General features: G+C 43.0%; 3 protein-coding genes across 9 annotated transcripts; 1 reads left to right on the forward strand and 2 right to left on the reverse strand.

The window, feature by feature from the left end:
• Positions 1-9,391, reverse strand: NEDD8 (NEDD8 ubiquitin like modifier). Its single transcript, XM_037834646.1, has 4 exons — positions 9,084-9,391; positions 1,093-1,140; positions 844-926; positions 1-241 (listed from the first exon to the last, which is right to left on the reverse strand). Exons 1-4 carry the CDS (start codon positions 9,099-9,101, stop codon positions 145-147), a joined length of 246 nt encoding a protein of 81 aa, XP_037690574.1. The 5' UTR covers positions 9,102-9,391; the 3' UTR covers positions 1-144.
• A 107-nt stretch (positions 9,392-9,498) lies between these two features.
• GMPR2 (guanosine monophosphate reductase 2) lies at positions 9,499-15,820 on the forward strand. 3 transcript variants are annotated; one of them, XM_037834651.1, is made up of 11 exons: positions 9,549-9,657; positions 9,838-9,886; positions 10,033-10,153; positions 10,292-10,411; positions 12,275-12,358; positions 12,528-12,701; positions 13,660-13,741; positions 13,833-13,939; positions 14,122-14,164; positions 14,876-15,035; positions 15,259-15,820. In XM_037834651.1, the coding sequence occupies exons 2-11, from the start codon at positions 9,846-9,848 to the stop codon at positions 15,446-15,448; spliced, it is 1,122 nt and encodes a 373-aa protein (XP_037690579.1). In that variant the 5' UTR covers positions 9,549-9,657; positions 9,838-9,845; the 3' UTR covers positions 15,449-15,820. The 3 variants fall into 3 exon arrangements, with proteins under 3 accessions (XP_037690580.1, XP_037690579.1, XP_037690581.1); XM_037834652.1 differs by lacking the exon at positions 9,838-9,886 and having other exon boundaries at positions 9,499-9,657; XM_037834653.1 differs by lacking the exons at positions 9,549-9,657; positions 9,838-9,886 and adding an exon at positions 9,780-9,798.
• On the reverse strand, positions 12,078-18,955 carry TINF2 (TERF1 interacting nuclear factor 2). Of its 5 annotated transcripts, none has more exons than XR_005216519.1 (10): positions 18,462-18,952; positions 18,213-18,317; positions 17,998-18,099; positions 17,804-17,911; positions 17,620-17,716; positions 16,997-17,459; positions 16,838-16,905; positions 16,645-16,736; positions 13,791-14,002; positions 12,078-12,216 (listed from the first exon to the last, which is right to left on the reverse strand). XR_005216519.1 is itself a non-coding variant. In XM_037834650.1 (10 exons), exons 1-9 carry the CDS (start codon positions 18,651-18,653, stop codon positions 15,772-15,774), a joined length of 1,269 nt encoding a protein of 422 aa, XP_037690578.1. In that variant the 5' UTR covers positions 18,654-18,953; the 3' UTR covers positions 13,043-14,002; positions 15,739-15,771. The 5 variants fall into 5 exon arrangements, 3 of the variants coding, with proteins under 3 accessions (XP_037690578.1, XP_037690576.1, XP_037690575.1); XM_037834650.1 differs by lacking the exon at positions 12,078-12,216 and adding an exon at positions 15,739-15,813 and having other exon boundaries at positions 13,043-14,002; positions 18,462-18,953; XM_037834648.1 differs by lacking the exon at positions 12,078-12,216 and having other exon boundaries at positions 13,043-14,002.

The following is an 18,955-nucleotide window of genomic DNA, read 5'->3' on the forward strand; positions in this document are numbered from 1 at the left end:
GTCCTTATAGTCTCCCACCTGTAGACACACAAGACTGGGCATCCAGGGGAGGGGGAAGTGGCTCTGGAGTCCCAGAAAGTGAGAGGATATATGATGCCTCATTATAAGTGACAGAGTAAAGAGGTAAAATGGAGGGAGGGTCCATCACTGCCTATGGCCACTTCCTCCTCTCAGGGCCAACACCAAGTGGAGGACTGAACCGCCTAGGATCTTGTAATCAGCTGCTGTCTTCTCATCATTCCTACAGGAAAAGGAGGCAAAAAAGCATTAGAAATGCCATCTAGAACAATTGTTCTTAACTTGGGATTCAGGAATCTCTTTGCAGGGAGCAGTCCATGAATTTGGATGGGAAAAAAAATTACACGTTTATTTTTATTAACCCCTAACTGAAATTTAGTATTTCTTTTAATTTTGGATGTAAGCAAAAAACAGCAGTAGTATTAGCAATATGGGTAACCTGTTACCAATAGAAAACAGATATTTTCATATCATATTACAACTGTTTCAAGAATCTTAAAAATATTTCAAAGCTATAGTAATTAAACCCACCATTAGATCTTATTTAATCCATAAACAAAGAAGCATATACAGTACTGTTATGCACTTTTTAGTATTATTTTGATAAGTGTTTTTCAATATAATTAGTGTCCTTTGTAATTCTACGTATTTTATTTCATGCCTATAAAAATTTTACTCTGAGAATGAGTCCATGGGCTTCAACAAATTGTCAAAGGATCCAAAGCACCAAAGAAACAACAACAAAGAGGCAGGCCTAATCTTCTCTAGCACTTGCCTCCTCCTTCACATAAGACTGCCATGTCTTCATTCCCACCCCAAACTCACATCTGTTTGCCACTGTAGATGAGCCGCTGTTGTTGTGGGGGGATTCCTTCTTTCTCCTCCACACGCTCCTTGATTCGTTCCACCTTTAGGGGGACAAGTAGTCAGGAGCTGCTCAGGAGTAGGACCACAGAAATAGAACAAGGGCTACGCTGACAGCACGAGAGAGAAAGAACTAGTTCATCACCACACACAAATAAGTGGACATGGTAGGGAGGAGAAGGGGATGAAGAGGTATTGGGCATACATCACCTTGTCGGTGGGTTCAATGTCAATCTCAATCTCCTTTCCAGTCAGCGTCTGAAACAGGAAAGAGTTTCATGAGTACTATAGCTCAGCATACTTACAATTTGCCTTCTAGGTAAAATGTCCTGCTCTGTTCTCTGGGGGTTCTACTATTTTCTGAGAAATGCACATTCTCAGCAAGCTGCTTTGAAGAATCATAAGGCTTTGACTATACCTGTATTCATCAAACATTTTTAGGCTGTGGACAAATTTGGCAGGGCAAGATTCTGTGAACCATCTAACCCTCTTAATCCCTCAGATCCCCTTTTCCCCCTTCACTAAAACCAGTGAGAATGCTGGCATTCGTTTGGATGAGACAACAATTAGGGATGTCCTGAGGAAAGTATTCCTTGAAGTCAGAAGGACCTTGTTCTATTATAAATGTCAACACTAGAAACCAACATTCAGATCATTCAAAGAATCCTCAAGGATATGAGAGATCACCTCTGACCAGCTTTTTAAGAATCATTAGAGTTCAACATTCCATTCTCCCATATCTTCTCCAGACTTCTACCTAATCCTAAACTGCAGCTCTGGACTTCTTGACTTCTCCCATTGGCTAAGGGATGGTATTGTCCAAACACAGTGATTATATTGATTGTACAGTCATAAATGTTGTCCTCTACCCAATTCCATCTCCCACTTTCCCTTGCTCTTAAAGTTCCAGCCATATAAGTCTACAGTGATCCAGACCATAAAAATAACATACATGGTCTAATTTAGGGGCATTTCTTTCCCTATACTGCTTTCCTTGTTGCAATGCCCTTCCCCATCCCTCCCCATACCTTCAAGGACCCTCTATATAAGAGCTCTTCCTGTATGATGCCAAGACTTGTTCCCAGTACACTGTATTAATACTTCCATCAATACTGTTTACAACTAGTTGTTTATGTGTCAAATGCTTCACCTAATATTCTAACTTCCTAAAGGATAGAGACTTTTATTCATCTTTCTAATCCACGCACAAAGCAGTGTTTGACATATCAGCAATCAATAAATATTTGTGGAGGGTTAAATACCCCACTGATCATATAATAATCATCATAGCCAACATTTACTGAACACTTTCCAAGTGTCAGAAACTATGCTGAACGTTTTACACACATTAACATATTTAATCTTTGCAAGTATCTATGAGATATGTACTATTACTATGTCCATTTTAAAGGTGAGGAAAATGGAGTTTGGATGGATTAAAAAGCATGCCTGTAACAAGAGCCCCAAAGTAGAAACAACCCAAGTGTCCCTCAACAGATGAAGGGATAAACAAAATGAGGTATATACAAACAATGAAATATTATTCAGCTATAAAAAGGAATCACATTTTGATATATGTTACAATATGGATGAATTCTGAAAACATGCTGAGTGAAATAAGCCAGATACAAAAGGACACATATCATATGATTGCACTTACATGAAATACCTAGAATAAGCAAATTTGTAGGGACAGAAAGTACATTACAGTTTATCAGAGGTCAGGGGGAGAGGGTAATGAGGAGTTATTGCTTACCAAGTTCAGAGTTAGTGCTTAAAACGGTAAAAAAGTTTTGGTAACAGATGGTGGAGATGATAGCACAACACTGTGAATGTAATTAATACCACTGAGTTGTACACTTAAACATGGCTAAAATGGGAAATTGTGTTATATGTGTTACCACAATAAAGATTAAATAAATTAATTAAAAAAAATCATGCCTAAGAAGTAAAAAGTAGAGAAATGTGGCTCCTAACAGATTCTCTGGCCCCAGGGCCCATGCTTTTAGCTATTTATTCTGTACTGTGCTGAATCCGGCTGGTATAATATTTGGAATCCAAAGTACACTCCTGCAGACTCACAAAAATAACATGTTTTCTACTTATGGTATTCATGCAAACCAGCAATGGAGAGTTTTCAGACAATTTCTTGACCACGAGAATGGTTCAACAATTATGTTCCCCAAAAATGCAGGAACAACACCTTTGGATTTATGTGTCTGGATGCAGAAGAATGAATTACAAGTCTTCACCCCAAACCAAGCTGGTCTGTGTGAAAATTTTCAATAGTTTGTGGCAAAATGAGAAAAATACTAACAACAGTGAGATGTTCATAAAGCTAAATATATTCAGGTGTTAAAATGACCTTTTATGAAATGACAGAGACAATATATATGGTAATTTTTAAAGCCCCTCATCTGACAAAGTAAAAAGTTTGCAATTTTGTGTTGTCCACAAATTATTTTACTTTATTGATCTTCATATTTTAAATACAAAGACACTTCAACAAGGTAATTCCATTTTCAGGTAAATATCTTGGAAGAAAAAACTGGGCACATATCCAAAGAGGCACATGCGAGGTACACTGCAGCACTGTTTGTAAAAGCAAAAAACTAAAAATAGTTTAAATGCCATTGATAAGAAATTATTAAACAGTGATATATCCATAGAGTGGTATGTTATGCGACAGTTTATACACTAACATGGAAAGATCTAAAAAATGTGTAATTCTTTAACAAATACAAATTACATACCATTTCCTATATGCAGATATGTACATATATAATATGTACATGCCTAGAAAAAAGAATTAAAAGCATGCATATCTCTTGTAACAGTGACTACCTTTGAGAAGAATAGGACTGAGAGGAGGGTATATCTAGGGCAACTCTCTCTTTATCTGTACTTTAACAAAAATATATTCTTTCACTACATGAATGTTAATAAACAAATATTCATTTAAATTTAATAATACAATTTTTAAAATACATAAAAAAGACTCTAAGAGAATCCCAATAGCTACTCTCCCAAGAATAAGATGCTTGGACTTTATGACATTAAAAAAAAAAAAAAAATTACTGGTTTGTAAATCTAAAAATCTAGGTGGCCCTGGGCTAGTCCTTTGTTTCTGAAATTGACTGTAGGGCCTCATGACTATATCTAGATAGTAATTTGGCAATATGCTGTCCCAGCAACAATACTTCTAGGAAAATAATAATAAATATGTACAAAAATATACCTACAACAATGGTCATCTAAAGATTGAACAGCTGTCAGTTAAATAAATTCTGGTACTACCCAAGAGGGAAAATCACACGGTTCTCAATGTTTAAAACAACTAGTTATTTGGAAAATATTAATATGATAAAAATTTAAGAAGGCGGCAAGCTGCAGTATATAAAGTATGATTCCAATTTTGTAAAAACAAAACAACACACTTATGTGCATTTATACCCTTTCAAAGAAACTTGGAAGTATATACATGTTCCAGTACTTTTACCTTGAGTTGTGGTGACTTTATTTGGGATTTTCTGTATTTTAATTTTTACGCCATGAATATGTTATGAGAAAAAAAAAATTTAATGATGTCTTTGATGAGGATATAAGGAAACAATTTTCTAAAGTAGTGCTAACAGAAATATAATGTAAGCCATAAATACAATTTTAAATTTACTAGTAGCTACATTTTACAAGCTTTTTTAAAAGGAAATTGACTCTAATATTTTGGAACCCAATATATCCAAAATATTATCATTTCAACATGCAGTGAATATAACAATTAATATCTTTTACATTCTTTTTTTGGAACCAAATCTTCAAAATCCTGTGTACATTTCATACTTAAAGCACATCGCAATGCAGATGCTAAATTTTCATCTGAAATACTTAATCTGTATTTAGATTTCATAAAATTTATAGCTGAGAAAAGTAGATTTACCCACCCAACTTGTTCCAAACATATAAAAAAGTTTTCTAATGACTGAATCAAGTTTCAGTTTTTAATTTAAAATTAAATAAAATTAAAATTTCAGTCCCTCAGTTTCACTAACCACATTTCAAGTGTTCAACAACCACATACAGTTAGTGGCTACCGTATCAGACAATGTACCTCTCAAGCATTCCAGCTAATATATGAAGGAAAGATAAAATTAGAACATCAACAGTTTGTAAGCCCTAATGAAATAATGGCTCTAGGCAATGACTTACATCACAGAAAGAAAAAAACCTGACAGAAGTACATTCCAGACCAACACCTTTGAATTATCCTCACAAACACACAAAAAAGACTAATCAGATTTCTAGATCTTATTCCTAAACGACAGGAAATAGAGAGGAAAGAAGAATATATTAAAAGATGACAAGGGGATGTCACCTGCAAAATTCAAACTGTAGGAAATTCTATGTGGGACAAACAACCTTGCTTACTCAACAAAAGAAGATGAGGAAGAAGAGGAAACTAGATTAATAGAGGCTTAAAATACGTATCAACCGATTGCAATGTATGGATCTTAGTTGGATCCAGATTCAAAGAAACTGTAAAAAAAAACTGAGACAATAGGGTAAATTTAATGATAATAAGAAAACAATGTTAATTTTTTAGGTGTAACAATTATAGGTTGTGCTGGGAAAATTTTTCCCTTTTAACGGTGCATAACATGCTATGCTACCTGGGATTTACTTCAAATAATCCAGGCAGAGGGAACTGGTGGGTATAAATATAAAGTAAGATTAGCCATGAAATACTTTTGAAGCTGGGTGAAGGGTACATTATGCCTTTCTCTCCGCAGTTGTATGAGATTTTCCATAATTAAAGTTGTTTTAAGTTAACTGAACAATTTTAAAAGATATTCTTGATATAGCATATCTACCTGAGTTTCTCCCTCAAATCTGTTAATTGTGACCTGGAAGTATATTCAACGCTATTTAACAAGTATCTGATGAACCCAGGCCCAACACTGCTCTAGGCACTGGAAGGGATATAAAAAAAAAAAAAAATTTTCCAAGTGAAGATTTACAACCAAGAAACACTTAGACATAAGAATGAAACATTATATGAGGAAGTGCCATACTGAACATTGTTGTCAAAATACAAGGTGCATGACAAAGTGCTACGGTGAATGAAAAATCAATGTTAATTAATTCAAAACTGAATGAGATCACATCACATCCACTATAATAGCTAAAATCAAAACAACAGACACCACCAAAAGTTGGCTAGGGTACAGGGCAACTGAAATGCTCCTAAACTGCAGATGAGAATGCAGAATGGTACAACTACTTGGAGAACTGTTTGGCAGTTTCTTTTAAAGTTAAACATTTATCTACTACACGATCAGTAATTCCATTCCTAGGTATTTATCCAAGATAATGAAGATGTGTCTCCTCAGAAAGACTTGTATACAAATGTTCATAGAAGCCTCATTTATGAAAACCAGATATGGGAAAAAAAAACAACTGTCCATCAATAGGAGAAATGGATAAACAAATTCTGATAGTCACCCAATGGAATATTTCTCAGAAATAAGGAGGAACAAACTACTGATACACACAACAGACATTATGCTGAGTGAAAGAAACCAGGTACAAAAAATACATATTGTAGGATTCCATTTATATGAAGTTCTAAAACAAGCAAAACTAACCTATGGAACTTTCTAGGGCAGTGGAAATGTTCTGTATCTTGTTTTTGCGGTGGTTACAGGGGTGCACACTATTGTTAAAAATCCATCAAACCCTTAAAAACTGTGCATTTTATTGTATGCTTAAAAAACAAAAAGACAAAACCATGAATGAGAAAACTAGGGCTCAGACAGTAAAGACAATTGTCCAACATAATCTGCAGTGAGGAAATCAATGTAGGCTCTGGAATTAAGGGAGTGATATGATGAAAGGATGTTTAAGGAAGACCTGTCTAATATTGTACCCTATGTCTTGGTTTAGACTCTAAACTTTACAGGGGGACAGAGGTAGGGAAGCCTGGTGGAAGGTATCCAGAGAAATAAAGATATAATGAAACCACAGACCAGAATGAGAGTAATGGAAATGGAAAGAAAAATAGAGAAGAAAGATGTAACAGGAAAAATTAGGTTCTAAAAAGAGTGATGACTCTAAAGAATTGGGCTCCAGATACCTGATAAACTGACTGACAGGATCAATATGTGAGGTGGATATTGGGAAGATGACTTAAGATAGCATATGACACATTTAATTTTAGAACCACAGAGACTGAGGTGGCAAGAGAAGATTTAAATCAGCAGGGATTTAGTTGTAAAGGATTACAGAAAGAAATATAGGGATTTAGTTGTAAAGAATTACAGAAAGAAATACAGAAGGAGTAAGCTACAGGATTCAACAGTTAAAGAATGAATAATTCACAAAGGAACACTGCTAATAAAACCTATCATTGGTATAGTAATTAACAGCTAACTAATTGCTTTAATATGTATTTAACAGATAAAGAAATGCAGCAAACCAAAAAGAGAGAAATGGATGGTGGGCAGAGAGACCTATCTGAAGGCAAAAGACAGCACCGCAGGAAAGGAAACTGACAATTTTGGAGTATGAAATAAAAATGGACTCAAAGTTTCTATGATCAGAAAGAGGCAAAACGTAGAACTTTACTACTCAAACTGTAGTCCCCAGACAAGCAGCATTAGCATCACCTAGAAGCTTGTTTAGAAATGCAGAGTTCCAGGCTCCATCTCAGATTCAACAAATCAGAATCAGCATTTTAACAAGATTTTCAGGAACTTTAAAGTTTCAGAAGCCTATCTAGAACACAGTATTTTCAAACTGCAGGTCTCAACCCATTAGTGAGCTATGAAATCAACTAAGAATAGAAAATATCAGAGCATATTACATATAGTAAGGATAAGTTTTTAGTGTGGGTTGAAAACAAAAACACTTTTAAAAACAGTGAATACAAGTATAGTAATAACCTTTTATTTGGACTAAGAGAGGACTATGAGGACATGAGAAACCATATGCATTGAAGAGAAGATAAAAATATTCATCTCTTAACGATTCTCCAATTTTTTTGCCAGTAACCCACACTAACAAATACATATGAATCAGTAACATATATGTATGCATGTAACACACGCATAAAATGAAAACAAAAATTTTTCAGAAACAGTAAAATTACCAGCAGTATACCCTGATATCTTCTATTTTATTATTTTTTAAAAATGTTGCTTGGGATGCACTGACCCATTAAATTGACTTCATGATCCTTTTGTAGATCACAACTGAAAATTTGAAAAACAATGATCTTCAACATGGTGTTTGGCCTCCATCCTTACATAAGAGGTTGTTTGGAAGGGCTGGAGAAGAGAAGGTTAAGAATGGCGATTACGTACGGGAAATATACTAAAGAGCTGGTGAAGTAACAAGGACAGACTTATTTAACAATAAAAAGGCCATACTGATATTGGACTGTGTCAACCATCAGTTTCTGGTCTCTGTCTCTCTCTGAAGGTACGAAAGAAGAAATAGCAGATAGGATTAATGAGTGTTAAGAATTGGTGAAGAAGGAAACGAAGAACCACGGGAGCTGAAAAGATGGACATGAAGGAAACACTGCAGTTAGCTGCCAGTACTAAGTATTAGGGCACCTGTAACTAACCTGCCTCAGGCAAGGAAGTGAGGCTGGTAGAGGAAGCCGGCTCAGAAAGGCAGGTACTGACTGAACACACTCCCAGCTTTGGTTCCTGAAAGGATGGCTGAGATACTAAACCACCATCACCAAAGGATCACAGCCTAGCCCTTGGGAGGTCCCTGGTTCCCCTAGGCTAAGGTTTTTGTGCGGTGCTAGGAGGCAGACTATGTTATAGGCGAGAAGCAGGTAACCTGGGAACGAAGAATGGCAAACAAGAGCTTATTCCAAGAATCCGATCCAGATGGGAGCCAAGCTGCCGTTAAGGCCTTCTCCATGACCCCGGACAAAGGCAGTCACATTCTGGGTCATGGCACCGTCTTGGCAATAAAGCAGAGATGTCAGAGACCCGGGGGTCATCTGTCCGGACAAGCCCCCAGCTCTCAAAGCCCTCCTGGGTCCCCCTATTTCCCATCACCCCTCGCGGGGAACCCTGAGGCTATCAGCGCCCTCCAGGCTGGGGAAAGACAGGGCTTCCCTTCCCCGTTTCTCCCGTAAGGCAAAGCGGCCAACCCAGACTCCCTGGCAAGGCTGGAGGTGCTCCCACCTTCACTTTAATTAGCATCTTCTTCCAGGTTTGGGGGAAGCAGACGGACAAATTGCTGCTTCCACCGCTGCGGTCACCGCTGCCTCACCCAAGCACTCCGCCTGTGGGAATCACTTCTGCTTCCGGGTCACTGATGGCTCCACCCCCTCCTTTCCACGATGTTCTGGAAAGGCTCAGGAATTCTCCCGACTTTCGTTTCAGTAGCGTCGTACATTTGAAAGAGGCGGCCACTTTAGTTAGGGCATAGAAAAAGCCTCGGTGACTCTGACAGTCCTTGGCGAGCCCGTCCTAGCGGAGAGAGGGGGCGGAGCGAACCACGCCTTCCCATCATACCACGAGGCAGCTCCGCTCGTTTCACCCTGGGAGTTGTAGTCCTCCACCCCTCGGATTCAACAGCAACCCCCGTGTGTGGACTCTGTTACCCAGAAGGCCTCGCCCGGCCGCCGCCGAAGCTGCAATTCTTCGGTTAGTAGTTCTCGCCGGCAGCTAGAGGAACCTGACAGTGTGGCCCACGAGCCCACTGCGAGGCAAGAGGATCCCCGGTCAACTGCCACCTGGGCCACTGCAACAGGAAGTGGGTACCCCTATTCCGGAAGCTGGTTATGCGCTCCCCCCCCCCAATTCCTTTGCGCCCCTGAATCAGCCTCTTAACCCGAATTGCTCTTTGCAGGGGCGGGAGAGGAAGAGTAGCAAGCAGGGAATGCAACCCCTTATGGTGGGTCCCTATCTCTTCCCAATTCTCTCCAACAAATAGTACCTGGGATGGAGACAAAGAATACTCGCAACCACGAGAAAAATCAGAGGTGACAGGCCTCAGGGACCACGTCTCGACCTATGCCCGGACTTAAGCTAGGAGACAGACGAACGCAGCTACCTTCATTCAGCCTTGACAAGACATTAAGGCGCAAGGGGAGACTGGGTAACTTTCTTGACTTTTTCAAACTTCCAGCCTACAGATTCGTCGCTACCCGGAGGTTTCCACCATGCCTCACATTGACAACGATGTGAAACTGGACTTCAAGGATGTCTTGCTGAGACCCAAACGCAGCACCCTTAAGTCTCGAAGTGAGGTGAACCTCCCTCTCTAGTTCTTTCTGGCTCCAAACTCCTGGCGAACCAGAACGGAGAAAGGTTCTTGGCTCTTGTCCTCATGAATATACGTTTCTTGGATGAAGGAAATGCTCACAGTTTCCTATTCATATCTGCAGGTGGATCTCACAAGATCCTTTTCATTTCGGAACTCAAAGCAAGTGTACACAGGGATCCCCATCATTGCTGCCAATATGGATACTGTGGGCACCTTTGAAATGGCCAAGGTTCTCTGTAAGGTAGGACTTCCCTCATGTCCCTTCCTCAGTGGTGTCCAGAGCCCCAGCTGACTGCAGAAGTATCTGTATCCCCACCCCCAACCCCTAGTTCGCTCTCTCTGGCAACTGACAGTCAGGGTGCTCTGATTTACTATTTTCTCCAATGCTTAGGCCTTCACCTGACAAGTTAAAGGGCCATCGGAATTAGTGAGATTTAAAGCTGTTTTGTCCCCATTTTTCTGGTAAATGAGCAGAACGTTTTCTTTTCTTCTGTCCAGTGGTTTATATACCCTGCCAATTTTCCCTAGTATCCAGGCCTTGCCCCCTCAATCATGTGCATTCCTCCAGTTGTACCATTGTTCATGTCACTGAGCATTCACTGTTTTTGTCCAGAAACGAAATACAGTTTGAAGAGTCAAAAAAAAAGGATTTATTTTTCTCATATAAAGGTTGTTATTCACTTTCAAAATGAAGATGCTGCTCCTGTCAGTTTCATTACCTGGCTCTATTCTTGTAGCTGAGAATGTAGTTATCTGGGCATTCTGAGAACACATACACTTGGCTGGTTAATCCATGTAGCCCTGATTGGTGGATTCTGCTGCCATTTGTGGTTCTGTTAGCCTTAAGGACTTCATCTACCTTTCTCTATTTTTGATTGCTATAAGTCTTTGTGGAATGTCTGCTGTCATTTCTCTGAGATAGAGTTATGCAGTTTTAATACTTTATTCCTGTCCCCATTCACTAATTGCTTAGGAATCCTGCTGTTGCCCTTTGTCTGCCTGCCATATCCACTAGAGTTGGGGAATAGGGCTAGAATACTGGATCTTGATGGAGACTCTGTCTTGATGCTTTGAGACTGGCTTTTCAGTATTGCTAATGAGCGCTAAAGAAATCAGGGTTTAGAGGAAGAACCAGGTCTCACAGTAATAAAAAAGGTGGGTGCCAGCAAGCATCTTTTTCTAGACCTCTAGCTTGCTTGGATGTGCTCATGCCACACTATGCCAGTGTATCTCCAAGGTCTGCTGACTTCCTAGAGTGATTTTTCTTAGTCTGTCAGCATTTTGATGGCAGAGTGCTGCGGAGGAAGCAGAATTTGAGACCAGCTTAGCTACTATGTTATAGTGATCTCTGAGTGAGTACAGAGAGCCCTTCCTGCTGTTGGCTGATACATGACTTCCTTGGGTTTCTTGTGAGTTGCAGGATTTTTGTTTTCTCAGCCAACTTGTCTGTTTGCATGTGTGCATTTTTAAAGCATGAACAGTGGAATTCAGAGGAGCCTGAGGGTTTTTCTCAAGAGTATTGGGATATTGTTTGCATTTTGTTAAGCTAGGGAATGAGTCTGAGGAGAGACTCATCAGCTAGGTCCATATCCTGACAAAATTTGTCCTTTATGCTAGTGGAGATGGAAAAAGGACTGGGTGGCACCTCATCAGCACCGTTAACCTTAAGACCTTATCCTTTTTGGATATCTAGACCCACTAAATTACTGCTGATAAATGGACCAGAAGACACCAAATATAGGTTAGTTCACTATTAGTTTACCATAGATGGAGAGGCTTATCAGTGCAGACAGACCTCTTCATGCTTCTTCCACATCTGCTGTTTGTCCCAGTACACCAACAGCTTGTCTTTTTCGCACCAACAAAGTACGTGCCAGCAGGTGAGATCCTATCCAGACGACTTGTAATTTGTGGTGGGAAATGTTCTTTTGGCATTTGTAGGGAGAATGGTTGAATTAAAATCCCAGCTCAACCACTGTCTTGGTGAAGTTGCTTTCTTTCCAAACTTCAGTCCTCTCCTCCCTCAAATAGAATAACGATCTGTTTCTAAAAAAAGAGACCCTAATGAAGTTCTGTTTTTTGATGGCTCTTTTCTTCTCCCCAGTTCTCCCTCTTCACTGCCATCCATAAGCACTACAGCCTCAAGCAGTGGAAAGAGTTTGCTGTTCAGAATTCTGACTGTCTTGAGGTAACACTGGGCCTACCCTGCTCCCATCCTTATCCATTTTCCAGGATAATGGTTTCCTAGGGACCAGTCCTCATCTCCCCATCCCTCCCAACTGTTTACCAGATCATTTCTGATCCTATGCCACAGGCTGGTCTAATGCTTCCCATGCCAATGGTCATCTCTCCCACAGCATCTGGCAGCCAGCTCAGGCATGAGTTCTTCTGACTTTGAGCAGCTGGAAGAGATCCTGGAAGCTATTCCCCAGGTGAAATATATATGCCTGGATGTGGCAAACGGCTACTCTGAACAGTTTGTTGAATGTGTAAAGGAGGTGCGGAAGCGTTTCCCCCAACACACCATCATGGTATGTTTCTGTTACCTGGTAACTGGTACATTCCTGGCCTTCTCTCATTCTTTCCTGCTTTTTCTCTCCACTCCATTTTGTTACATTAGATCATTTCTCCTCTGCTACATTATGATATTGCTAGTCCATCTAATCAGGTCAGTGGGTGACTATCCATGGTCCTATGCTCAAAATATGTACCTGTGGGTCAGTGCAGTATCTCTGACCCCTCAACTCATACAGTCTTTGTAAACCCAGTTTTCAGATTTCACTCACCAAATCATGACAGGACACTTATGCATTGTACATACTTGTGGTACATATACATCTGACCACTGAAATGGACACATACTACAATCATATAGAAGGGGTCTCATGAAATATTTTATTTTTTTTACAAGCTTAGGGAAGTGATGAAAAGGCCTCACTTTCTTCATAGCATTAAGGGGGCTCTCCTTGAACTGTCCATCAAAAAGTACATACAGCTGGGCAGATGGGTATTCAGTTTATGTTACCATGCCTTCCCCCTTCCTTGAAGCCAGAGAGGATCTATGACAGAATGGCTTAAGGAAAAGTATGTCTGGGTCTCTTGATGGGGAGAGGTAGAGAAAGCTACTCTTAATCAGTTCTCGGAGCTTGGTCTAGTTGTTCCTTCACCTCACCGAACGCTCCTCCATGCCACCCTATGTCTCCCTGTTGATCATAGCCCCTCGTTGCCTAAGGACAGTAAAGTGCAGCCTGGACCTGGGCTTACCCTAGTCACTCACTGTCTCCCCCCCCCCGCCGCCCCTGCAACTTGATGGTAGTAGAGGAGGGAAGCAGGGTAGTCTAGAAGCCCTCAGAGGGCCTCGTGGAGGGGACCCAGATACCCTTTATTTGCAATGTTGGAAGGTCATAGGCCAGGCATATGATATGTGACAACACACGAACCTCTTCTCCAATTCTGACTAGGGACACTGCTTTAATTGCTCTGTTTCAGGCAGGGAACGTGGTAACAGGTGAGATGGTGGAAGAACTGATCCTCTCCGGGGCTGACATCATCAAAGTGGGAATTGGGCCAGGTAAGCTAGCTCATTGGGGTCTACTGGCTGCCCTTTCAGTGGCAAGTACCTGTGGAGCACTTCAGTCTCATCCTTGTCACGTTCTTCCCAGGCTCTGTGTGTACCACTCGGAAGAAAACTGGAGTGGGGTATCCACAGCTCAGTGCAGTAATGGAGTGTGCAGATGCTGCTCATGGTCTCAAAGGCCACATCATTTCAGTAAGGCCCATGGGCAGGGTGGGGGGTGTCAGACATCGGGGTTTTCTGCTGGTTACAGAGGCTCTGGAAGAGATGGATCAGAATTCCTGGGTTCTTGCATGTTCTGAGGTGGGCTGCTGGGTCATTGCTGAGAGTGTTTGGGCCACCCAGGCTGTCCCCTCATAGCATTCCTCACTTTGCAGGATGGAGGCTGCAGCTGTCCTGGGGATGTGGCCAAGGCTTTCGGTAAGGGGGGTTGGAGGGCCCAGAAGGGTGATTTTGTAATGAGGATGAGTCACATTTGAGGGTCCAGGGTCAGGCTAGGAGGAGCTTCAGAAAGCCTTTCAGATTCTTTCATAATATGCATTAGTATCCCTGAAGCCTTTGGGGTCACCTGAAGCAGGCCAGCAGGGCAAATCCTGACACTTGATATGAACTCTCCATCTCTCCATATCAGAACCATCTGCACCATCCCCTGGATTGTTGGACAATGTAGATTCCTGAGCCCCACCCCAGACCTACAAAATCAGGGTCAGGGGAGTGGCGCTGCAAATCTGCATTTTTCACAGCTTCCCAGATGATCCTTAAAATAAAGTTAGAGACTTTTGCTCTTGGAACACACTTAAAGTAAGTCTCGTTCTGCTGGGCAAGTGAGCAAAAAAAAAAAAAAAAAAGGCCAGATAATGGCATAAGCAGCAAAAAGGAGAGAGCAGAGGCCAGTCAGGGAATCTCCAAGCTCTTCTTAAATTCTTGGGGAAATCAGGCCCACTGAGGAGTACAGGCCAGAGCAGAGTAGGCCTGTGTGGGTTCTAGGCCAGCCAAGGAAGCAGACGCAGGAAGATTCCTGAATCATTGTGAGGGCTGAGAATTTAGTGTGAGTTGCTTCTGAGGGTTAGCACGTGGGTACCAGGGCCTGCTTCACCCTTTCCCCCTTTCCCCCTTCCTTGATGCTAACAGGAGCAGGGGCTGACTTTGTGATGCTGGGTGGCATGCTGGCTGGGCACAGCGAGTCAGGTGGTGAGCTTATCGAGAGGGATGGCAAGAAGTACAAGCTCTTCTATGGAATGAGTTCTGAAATGGCCATGAAGAAGTATGCTGGGGGCGTGGCTGAGTACAGGTATGTGTGGAACCTAAGTAGGGTAGTGGCAGAATTCCTGTCTGCTGGGAGATGAATGGTAGAATTCTTTCTGGGCCAGGGGGGGAGAACCAGGGCTAAACGCTAGAGATTGGGAAGTCATTGGGTTTAAGGAATCCAGAAGGAGAAGGCAGAGACTGGGAAGAGTCACTGGGTTTAAGGAATCCAGAAGGAGAAGGTAATAAATTTTTTTTCCCACACCAAGGGCCTCAGAGGGCAAGACAGTAGAGGTCCCCTTTAAAGGAGATGTGGAACACACCATCCGAGACATCCTTGGAGGGATCCGCTCCACATGTACCTACGTTGGAGCAGCTAAGCTAAAGGAGTTGAGCCGGAGAACTACCTTCATCCGTGTCACCCAGCAAGTGAACCCAATCTTCAATGATAACAAATAGACCTGAGCAGTTCTGCCCTCCCAAGGCATTAACACCCCACTACAGAGCCCTCAAGAGGATCCCTCGCCCATTCCAGCTACTGCAGCTGTTTACTTTTTAGTTCCTATCATCTCACTCCTGAGGACTCCTGCAGTAACTCTGTATTTCTCTTTCTACACACATAAAATGCCCACAGCACTCACTAGGGAGGAAGCAAAGATGATGGACTGAGAAATGAAGTAAAACAATCAAATGGGAATTGGGACCCAGCATCCTGAAGATTAGTAAAAGGAGAAGGCACTGAATCATACCTAAATGTCTCATATGGCCTTGATCTGGAAGAATCATGTTTTGTTAATCAGCTCCATTAAATGAGACCTTTGAATCTTAAAAGCGTAAAAACAGTGTTAACATATTTGAAATACCCCAAAAGAGAGAGATCCCAGTGACTGTAAAAATACCCCAGGGCTCTCTGCACAAGGCTGGCATCTGGGTGCCCAGGGCAGGGGGAGGTGGAGCTTGCAGTGTGTATTTTTCCCATGACAACATACAAAGTATATTCTGGCCTTAGGACACACACATATATATATTTGCAGAATAGCAAAGAACATTTCTCTTTCAGGCTTTCAACCCCAGTAACCCTTCTAAGCACATCTGAACAACACTTCCAATGGACGGAATATGGCAAAGGGATTCTTCCAACCCTAGAGAGACCAGTTCTGTTTCTAAGGAATGACCTGCATTGACCTTATGGCAGCCTTAATTCCCCTTCCTCACACCAAGGCAATGTTTAAACAAATCCAAAGTTTAATTATCAAGCATTACAAACCAAATTTAGCAGTGTAGTCAGGCAACCCAAGCCTGGTCTTCCACTTAATTCCCACTAAACTGCTTGTAGAACTGAGGTGGAAGGAGATAGGCACAGCACAGACTGCATTTCAATCCTATTATACGGGTCTTGAGCTGTTTATCTGGTTGTGGGAAGGGACAGGCATGGCCCCAGGGCCCAAAGAGGGAAGGTATTCACAGAAAGTGGGAATCAGGGTGTCAAACTTTGTCTTCTGATAGTTTTCCAGAGACTCCTGTAGAGAAGGGAGCAGGGAGATCCTATCATCATCCTAAATCATTTCCTAAGCCCTTCATGTTCTGGAACATGTAGATTTCTCCGTCTTGTTCTGTCCATCCCCTTCCCCAACTTTCTGCTCCTTCCTACTCACCTTCCCATCCCTCTGGCCATTCTCTTCCTCATCAGAATCCAAAACCAAGTCCCCTATGGTAATGACAGGACTGCACAGAGATGGAGGACACACTGTTGGAGGGAAACCACAGTCAAACTATTGCTTATAGTAAACACAGTCCCTTGAGGTCCCCAAGAGGCTGTCTGACCCAACCCTAACTTAGAATATCTACCTGGATTCTTGGCTCTAGGAGGAGATAATGACAGTCTCAGGGGGTCCAGGGGGCAATCCAAGCAATTCCTGAAGTGGGAACAAGCAAAGAAGGAAGGGTGAAGGGAGAGCAGACAAGGAACATGCTCCAAGTAGGGAGAAGCAACTCTGTTCCACTCACTCCTTTTGCTGTGAAGCAGATACGTCAGCTGGGTTCTCCTTCAGAGCCCTTCCCCCCAGGGTCTGGGATAGATTCTTGGGCTTTCCAGTGTAGGCTGCCCTTGTGCCCACAGCACTTGCTGAATCTGCTGGGTGTGTCCTATGTTTCCCCCTGTTCTCAGGCTTAGATATGACCTGGGCAGGTGAGCCCAGATTCCTAAAGGGGAACAGCATGGCTGTAGGGCGCTCTTTATGGCCTCCCTGAGCAGACTTCCACTGAGACTGGATTCTTCGCCGGCCTAGAGGAGCCAGATTGAAGTGGTGGCCTGCCAAGGGTTCTGGGTGCTCCCTTGAGGTTGGCTGCTGAGGAAAGTATGGGTCAGGCTTGGCTTTTGGCAGAGGATTGTGGAGTACTGGTCTTGGTTGCTGAGGAGGATTCTGCTCTGTGGGCTCTGTCATGATCACTGAATCAGTAACAGAGCCCTCTGGAAGAGAAAACAAGTCTCCTTATAAAGAGAACAGATGACAACAGATCAACTCAGTCTGGTTTCTTCTGCCTCTGGCCTAGACAACTATTCCAATGGGCTGTCCCAAAAGGCCAAACTACACCCCTAAAATCCTAGTTTTCCCAGACGGTCCTAGTACCTGGAAGTGGCCAGCCCATGTCCACACCATATTGGCTCAAGGCAAAAGAAGATGTGATAGAAACTCCAGGCTGCATCCAACTCAGCACGTCTTGAAGCTATGGGCAGGGAGAGAGGTATGAAGGCCACAGCCCTTGATAGAACCAACCCACATTCTGCACTTGGAGGTTTTGCCCCAACAAAACCTGCTGTGCCTGCAGTGTAGGCAGTGTTTTTTCCAGCTGACACAAGTATTCAAAAAACAGCTTTTCCATGGCAGCCAGAAAGGGTTCCCCATACTCCTGTTCAAGTTCCTGTAGGAAGGAAACAATGAAGTAGGTCAGAAGAGGACCAGAGGAAATAGGAGCCAGATGATTGCCTCCGAATCAGCCAGTCTCACCTGCAACTTCAAGGCCAGGTCAACAGGGGCCTCTGCCAGCTGCTTCACCTGCTGGCAAAAGGTTTCCCGTGCCTCCAAAATCTTCATCAGATCCTGCTTTGTCTGTTGAGGGTAAGAAAGGCAAACAAGTTAGAGGGTCCAGTGGCCTGGAGGAGGGGCAACATTTTTGCACCAAGTGTAACTGGGATTAGGTTTTGGCCCAGGGATTTACTCACAGCTTTGGGATCCCGTGGTAGAGATTCAGACTCTGGGAAGTGGTGATTCAGGACATCCAGGACCTGGGCCCAAGGCTGGCCCTGCAGGATCAGCTCCACCACCAACTGTGGAAGTATGCACGGTAATGAGCTCAGAATCCCTACCTGGGGGCAAGCTGCCCTTTTCCAACTGGTCTCACTCCTAGAGCTGTCGCCCCTCGTCAGATCCTTGCATCCCGCGCCCCATCCAGGTCCTACTGGCTCCAATACCTTGGCCTTTAGGCCCATAGACAGGCGTTCATGGTGCCGGTAGCGAACCAGACCAGGAGCAGCAGTGCGCAGACATCGCAAAAACCCCAGTACTTGAGGGAAAAACTCCACGCGACGTCGGCACACGACTTGCCAGCTGGCTGCGGCAGCGAAGCGCAGAGCCGCGGGACCGGCTCCCGGGGGCGTGGCCATAGCCAGCGGGCCCCGCCCCAGGGGCGGTCCCTCCAGGTTTTCCCCAACGAAGCGAGCTTTCCCGACCCCTCCCAGGCGGCCCTCAGTGGCTGGGGTATTTAGGCCTGAGCTGGAAGCTTCGCGAGCCGACTCAGCCCCCTTCCATAGACCACCAGAATTCTGGGGGAAGGGTTCTTCTAGCGCGGGCTGAAGCCTGATGGATCAGCTAGCCAGCTCTAGTGGCACCAGGTCGCTTTCCTTTCAACGCCGCAGCGCTCCAGAACCCCAGAGTTACATCACTTCCGGCTCTGCAACCGGTTACC

This window comes from Choloepus didactylus, chromosome 4 (assembly GCF_015220235.1).
Source record: "Choloepus didactylus isolate mChoDid1 chromosome 4, mChoDid1.pri, whole genome shotgun sequence".
NCBI classification, from domain to species: domain Eukaryota; kingdom Metazoa; phylum Chordata; class Mammalia; order Pilosa; family Megalonychidae; genus Choloepus; species Choloepus didactylus.